General features: G+C 38.3%; 1 protein-coding gene and 1 pseudogene across 1 annotated transcript; both read left to right on the plus strand.

Annotated features, from left to right (window-relative positions):
• On the plus strand, nt 5,180-6,195 carry LOC105168633. The gene is made up of 3 exons (XM_011088767.1): nt 5,180-5,369; nt 5,667-5,995; nt 6,061-6,195. Exons 1-3 carry the CDS (start codon nt 5,180-5,182, stop codon nt 6,193-6,195), a joined length of 654 nt encoding a protein of 217 aa, XP_011087069.1.
• The window catches only part of LOC105168634, a 2,814-nt pseudogene continuing 1,724 nt past the window's right edge, over nt 7,042-8,131 (plus strand).

The following is an 8,131-nucleotide window of genomic DNA, read 5'->3' on the forward strand; positions in this document are numbered from 1 at the left end:
TCGAAAGTATTTCAGGCTTGGTTTCCTACCTTTCCACAACTCGAAAGGAGTACTCGTATTGTGTTTCAGAGGGACTCTATTCAGAATATGGCAAGCCGTATTCAAAGCCTCTCCCCACAAATACTTTGGTAACCCAGAGGTTAGTAGGAGACTGTTAATCATGTCTTTGAATGTTCTATTCTTTCGTTCAGCCATTCCATTAGACGAAGGGGAATAAGGAGGAGTCTCTTCATGAATAATGCCAAATGTTTGACAATATTCATTGAACTTACTCGACTCATATTCTCCTCCTCTATCGGACCTTAGCCTTTTAAGTTTCTTACCAGTTTGGGTTTCTGCTTCATTTTTAAACAAAATAAATTTTTCTAAGACTTTATCCTTATTTTTCATGAGAAACACATAATAGTATCTACTGCAATCATCTATAAAGGTGATAAAATATCGTTTGTGGTCCCTAGTCAAAACTCCATTGAACTCACAAATATCAGTGTGAACTAAATCAAGTATTTCTGAATCCCTTTCAATTGACTGATAGGGTTTCCTAACTTGTTTAGCTTCTACACAAATTTGGCATTTGTGATTTCGTTCAATATTTTGACTAGGAATTAAATTCAAATTCATCATTCGTTTGATCGAATTGAAATTTAAATGACCTAACCTACTATGCCACAGAGTAGAAGATTCAACATTCAATATAATAGAATCAGAAACATCAATTTTATTATTATCAACTCGAACTTTGAATAAGTCATCGTCTAAGTAGCCTTTACCAACAAAAATACCAAATTGCTGAATAACAACTTTATTAAACTTGAAAACCAATTCATATCCTTCCCTAACTATTACAGAACCACTAATAATGTTTCTTCTGACAGTGGGTACATGATGAACTCTTTTCAGCGACAGAATGCGCCCTGAAGGAAACTTCAAGTCCACGCTTCCTATCCCAAGTACTTCAGCTGTACTGGAGTTCCCCATGCTTACTGTCCTTCCACTGATGGCCTGATAAGACACAAAGAGAGATTTATCAGCACAAACGTGCACATTCGCTCCAGTGTCAATCAACCAATCATATGGTTCGTAAATAGTCAAGAGTTCGGGTTGTACAGATACATACCCATCAGTTGCTCCTGAGGTGCTAGCTCCGCTAGGACCTCCCACAACCATGTTGACCACTGCCTGCCCAGTCTTGGCCTTTTTATTAGGACAAAGCTTGGCCCAGTGTCCAACCTGCCCACAGTTCCAGCATGGTTTGTTTGCTTTTGGTTTCTTATTTTTGGAGGCCTTGCTTTTATTGATGGCTTTCGAGTTCGTGTTAATCTTATTCACTTTTGGTTTCCCCACTATGAAATTGGCCCTTGGTTGATGTTCAACAGGCATCTTGTGCGTTTGATTTCTATGTTCTTCCTCAATGCTGATAGCAATCATAAGATCATCTAGAGACAATCTCCCTTTTTGATGCTTGAGTGTCATGCCAAAATTTTCTCAAGATTTGGGAAATTTGTCCACTATAGACATGACCAGAAACTTCTCGGGAAGCTTCATCTCAGCATCAGCCAGAGCATGCTCAAGGTTGATAATCTCATGAGTCTGTTCAGCCACAGACCGGTCCTCAACCATTTGATACCTCATGAACTTAGAAACAGAATACTTTTCGAGCCCTTGCTCTTCAGTATTATATTTCCGGTCCAACTCATCCCACAGAGACTTAGCAGTGTAAGAATCAGAACAATAGACATCGAAGAGCGTATTTGACAGGGCTGACAAAATCGCTCCTCTGCCTATTTGATCCCTTTCTGTCCACTGCGCTATCTCAACAGTTTTGGGATCGGTATCAGTAGGTTCAGGTCTGATCACCTGAATCACTGACAAAAGTCCTTTCATCGTCAACCAAATTTTCATTCGCTGTTGCCAGCGTTTGAAAAATTGGCCCGAAAACTTGTCCGGTAAACCGGTCAAGTCGACCTTTTGTGTGATCGGAATTGCAACAGAAATCGGCTCGGCCATCTTTTAGTACTTTAGGAAACTAAAAGTAATATTTCAAAAATGCTTTTGGAAAAATAGCGTTTTCTACAACAGTTCCAACACAAAATCCGATTTTTCAAAACCTGTATATTTTCTTCAAGATTGTTGGAAAAATATTTGGTTTCAAGTAATCGAAACGACGTTTTGAAATAGTATAATCGGATTTAAGAAATCAAAAGCAATAAAGCCACGTTGGAACAGATAATATAGAGCAATCAGAAACGCTATTTACGACAAGAAATTTAAATAGAAAACTTACAACGAGAATTGTATCGTAACAATTCTCAGTCCAATTAAAGTCATTAACTTAACCAAATCGCAGAATAGCTGCTTGCCTTGAAGAAAATATACGCCCCGTATCAGCAGTGCACCGGGTGCAACGTAATTTCTCCCAGGATAAGATGGTTACAGTTCTTCGGTTTTAGCACTATACCGAAGAACACCTCGAACAACACTCAGAAACTTATCGAAACAAGAGACTCAAATACCAAAATTTGAGAATATGAATGCCTAAGCAAAAAGAGGGCACACGAGAGTGAATAGAGGGGAAATTGAGAATTGTTTGTTGTGTTTTCAAATGCAGAAAATTCAGCTTTATATAGAGGCTGATTCCTCCAAAAATGAATGCTGAAATTCATGGCCTTAATGGCCTTCAAATCAATTTTGAAGGTTACAACACATTAAACCTCCACTAACGGCAGAATTGCAATCAAACCTAATTAAAAAAAATTTTGAAACAGCTGCATCAGTAATGAAATGAAACTCATTCAAATCTTTGAATTTCAAAACAACTTTTGAAAAATCTCAACAAGTATCCTCGTCTAGAACAGTCGGGCTGTGGCGGCGCTTCCGGGAGAAAGATCAGGAGCGGAAATAGAAACTTCCAGTTGTCAACAGACGTTCGCTTATTCATCTGCCACGTTTATGTTTATTGGATTATTCATATGCGAATCAACATTAGTTTCGTGAGATCATCAAGGCTTATTCATTAGCACACTTGATGAGTCAATAGTCATCTGTCGCATACTGCATACATCGAGTGAGCGGCGCTTAGTGCATATTTCATGGAGTCATCTTAGCTTTTGTTGTTGTTAGAATAAATGATTAGAAAGTCAATTAGATTCGCTACTCTATAATTTTTTAAGTATTTTTTTTTTATTTTGTAATATTGAATTAAATGAATAAGAGTAAGTATTCATTTGGCCATACTTTATTGTTCTTAGTCCTGTCATTTTCATATATTGCAATAAAGCCCACATATCACTAATTAACCAATAAAGTTGGGTTGCGCATTTGATGACAAGTATAAAATCAACTTTCGGGGGTTGGATCTGAAATCTTCCAAGTTGAAAATCTCGAGAATGAGCATTGAGGATTCTATTGAAACTTACACTAAGTATTACATTCATATGATGGATTTCGTATTTCATAGGCGACAGATGTATGATGTCTATGTAATTTTAGTGGGTGGTTAACAAAGATTGTCAAGCCGACTGAAGTGACTTGCGGGGAGTCGTCATATGAAAGCCCGTAAGACTTGGTTGCTGTGACTTGAACCCCTCGACTCCGATAGTATGGGGTTTAGTCCTCAAATTTGAGGAATCACACAGTCTCATATATGAGACGACTATTATATAGGGCTTGGTAAAAGATAACCATGTTTTGATGTGGTTATTATAAGCTTTGTTCCAGTATAGTCAGAACATGTATAGAGATTGGTGAATTCCAAGAGAGGATCCATCGCCTATCATGAGTCATAGTGATCTCCTATGCGTTCTGATGTGTATTGTGCTCCTAGGAGTCTGTGGCCACAGCCCATAGTGGTGATCAAATAAGAAAGTGTTTTTCTATGTTGATCAAGTGAAAAAGCATAATCAGAATATTGAGTATAAATGTCTAGTCCAGGATAGGAACCAATGACCAATTCCATACTCTAAACTAAGATCAGGAGATGGCCGATGGAAGGATCTTACCCATATGACACTCAATAGCCCTAAGGTTCACATCATTTTCACTTATTCTCTAGTACTATAGACCATTGTTAGACGGTTATTCATAATGATGGGTGCTTTCGAATTAAGTGTTAATTGAAATTGATTAATTAAATATGATTAAATTAATCTAGCGCAAAAATATTTGCCAGTTAAATTGTGTGCTGAAACAAGTGTAGGTTTTAGCTAATGGTGAACCTACAGAGTCATACAAAACACCACTAGAAGGAAGTAGTAGAATTAATTCTAAAAGGATAAATTAATTTAAAGAGTTCAAATTAATTTGAGAGATTAAATGATGTGATTATTTGAACCGGAGAACCCATGTGATGGGAAGTCCAAGATTTAATTAATGAGATTAATTAAATTTGAGTTAGATCTAATTAATTTTATAAGATCAATTTTAATTGAACCAAATGAATTAATTAATAGAATCAATAAATTAGAGTTTTGACTTGGTAATTTAATGAGATTAAATAAATCGTATTAGACTCAATTATTTGATGGATTAATTAATTGGGCTATGGGCTAGAATTTATTTGATAAAATCACATAAATTCCATATGGGCTTTTACGAATTGATTGGATTAATTTTATGAAGGCCAAACCCCATAGGTTTAATTTAATTTTTGAATTAAGCCCAATAGGGTATATATATGCGTGTAGCCCTAACTTGAATATATATATATATATATATATATATATAAAGTTGTAAGGATGAGGGAGTTATTGCTTGAGTACTTATGGTACTAGTAGATTGTGTACTATGGGACACACATTGTACCTATTTTTTACTTGACATACAATGTATACATGTATACATATAACAAATACATGAGTTGTCTCTTGTTTGTGTATAGTGTATGGGCTTGTGTATATATTATTTTGTATATGATATAAAAGGCAACACTACTCCTCCCACACTTATCATCTTGACAACTTCTTCTCCCTCTTTTTCTCTCTATTCTTGTTCTTCTTGAACTAATTTCAAGTTAGAGCAAGGTCCTCTTGAGTTTGATATACTAAGTTAATAGTATAATCAAGTCTCTTATACTACATACACTTTACTTCTAGCAAGGTTTGGCGTTGCTGGTTTATGTTCAACGACATACTCATCACCGGTCCCTCTGTATTTGATATCCAGCAAGTTAAGTAACATCTTCATGAGTTATTCACTAAAGGACATTGGTACAGCTCGTTACTTCCTCGGTCTCGAAATTGCCCGCAGCTCCAGTGGTCTTTTTATGGCTCAAAACAAGTACGTGATGGATATCATATGGGATACTAGCTTATGTCATGCTAAATCTGCAGCCACACCACTTCCTCGTGGGTTGAAACTTATGGTTTCATCTGGTGCTTTACTCTCCAATCCCGATGCATATCGATGCCTTGTCGGTCGCCTACTTTACTTAGATTTTACTCGTCCTGATATCTCCCATTCAGTGCAGCAACTTAGCCATTTTCTCACTCGCCCCTGCGACCCTCACTAGAAGGTTGCGCTGCATGTTGTCGGCTATCTGAAGGGATGTCCTTCCAAAGGACTCTTCTTTCCTTCTCGAAATTCCTTGGCTTTGAGGGCCTACTGCAATGCCGATTGGGCGACATGCCCTGACTCCAAACGATCACTGACTGGCTTATGTGTTTTCTTAGGTGATGCCTTGGTTTCTTGGAAGACCAAGAAACAGTCTACGGTCTATCGTTCCACGGCTGAGGCGGAGTATTGCAGCTTGGCTGCGACTGTTTGCGAGCTGCGATGGTTGTCCTACATTCTGCATGATCTCTCTGTGTCGGTCATTCTTCTTATTGACCTCTTCTGCGACAACAAGGCTGCGGTCCACATTCTTGCGAATCCTGTCTTCCACGAGAGCACGAAGCACATCGAGTTGGACTGTCATTTGGTCCCTGATGCCTACAAGGAAGGCTTCATTTCACCTTCCTTTGTTCCTAGCTCCCTTCAGCTCTCTGATGTTTTCACCAAGGTTTTGCCCCTTAAATCCTTTTGTTTGCTCCTGTTCAAGTTGGGCCTTGCTCACTTCTCTTGCAGTCCCACTTGTGGGGTGCTGATGACGTATTACAACAACCAGCAACTCAATTGCAGCAGTCACAGCAGTCGCACTCTGCAAATATTGAAGGCAGCATTGAAGACGATGAAGATGTTGAACTAATTGATGCTGGATGAAATGAAAAAGTCGCACTCCACTGTCACACTTTTGTTTCTATTTATTGTGTAGATTACTGACGTGTATTTGACTCATTTATTCCTCTTGGCATTGGGCCACGTCATTGCCCAGTTGGTTAGTTGGTTAGGCATCCGTTGTATCAGTTCGCTATGTTTATACACTGCAAACAATCTTCACTCTGTTCTGTAACAGTTTTTCCAGAGAAATTGAGCTTCCATCCATGGATTTCATTTATCTCCTTTGCTGGTATTTTACTTTCTGCAAATCTCACAGAAACTTACCTGTAATATCAGATAATTGCATATGGACTAGAAGAAATTTTCATTAATTATAACCTTCCGGTAAAAGAAGTTTGATATCTGAATGAATTCCAAGTCTTCATTGCTCAAAATATTGATTCTGGTTTATGATAAGAAACTCCATAAATGCACCATCACTTCACCACTTCAAAATCTCTGCTTCTCATTCCATTACATAAAAAGCAAAGATAATTTATTGCTACTTAAAACTACTAAGAGAAACAAAGCAACTCAAACTATTTAAGAGGAGGTAAGACTGCAGCAGGACAGCAACAATCAGCTCATGGCTAGATTCAGTATACTCCGGTATTCGTTCCTGTTGTTCCTTGTGTGCAATCTGATTTGGAGGTGCTCAAGCGATGCCGCAGATGATGAAAGGCAGGCAAGGATTTTTCAAGTATACCTCAATAGAGATTTAGTATCAATGAGCTGATTAGGATACCATGAGTCCTGTTGTTGAACCCAAATCCTGATTATATATGCTACTCTTTATCGGGTTTTATATGTTAACGGTTGGTGTTTCTCGCCCAGGTTTACATAGTTTACATGGGATCCCTTCCTCGAGGGGATTATTCGACTCACGAGAGTAACAAGCTTCAAGATCAGCACATTAAAATGCTTCAAGAAGTAGTTGATGGCAGGTGACAATCATTTCATTAGTATTACCATCTTGAATTCTATAGAACGACAAGACTTTGTGATTTCAAAATCTTCTTCTTCCTCAGTTTTCTAAGCCATGCCTTAGTTAGAAGTTACAAGAGGAGTTTTAATGGTTTTGCTGCCTCTCTGACAAAGAAAGAACAACAGAGGCTAGCCAGTGAGTTGGTCATTAATGTTCTCTTATCCTTTTAATGCGTACATTATGCAAGATGCACTCGTTCAGACATTTTGTAATGAATTTAAAAGCTTCTAAAAAACTTGTGCAGGCTTCAGTGAAGTGGTATCAATATTTCCGAGCAGAACTCTCTGGCCTCAGACAACGAGATCATGGGAATATATGGGTTTAAAGGAAAATGTCAATCCAAATCCCAACACTGGAAGTGACATTGTAATAGGTGTTCTTGATTCTGGAATATGGCCGGAATCTGAGAGCTTTAGTGACAAAGGCTTCGGTCCTATTCCAGCGAAATGGAAGGGAGTTTGCAATGGTGGCAAAAATTTTACTTGCAACAAGTAAAAACTCTCCTCCCAGATTATAGTCTTTGTTGCCTTCCAAGAAGGAGATGATGCTTGAAATATGGTTGTACTATACTAAATTTATGACATCTGCTTGTTGACAGAAAGTTGGTAGGGGCTCGTTTCTACACCACCAGTGTCACTGATGGGGATTCTGCCAGGGATCTTAATGGTCATGGCACTCACACCGCCTCAACAGCAGCCGGAAACTATGTGAAAAATGCAAGTTTATATGGCATTGCACAAGGTACTGCTAGAGGAGGGATCCCTTCAGCAAGAATCGCAGCATACAAAGTTTGTGGGGAAGGGTGCAGGGATGCAGATATTCTAGCGGCTTTTGATGATGCCATAGCTGATGGAGTCGATATCATTACGATTTCAATTGGATCAACAATAGCAATCAACATTAGATATGACAGCATTGCAATTGGATCTCTTCATGCAATGCAAAAGGGTATTT

Source organism: Sesamum indicum, linkage group LG8, assembly GCF_000512975.1.
Source record: "Sesamum indicum cultivar Zhongzhi No. 13 linkage group LG8, S_indicum_v1.0, whole genome shotgun sequence".
Lineage (NCBI taxonomy): Eukaryota > Viridiplantae > Streptophyta > Magnoliopsida > Lamiales > Pedaliaceae > Sesamum > Sesamum indicum.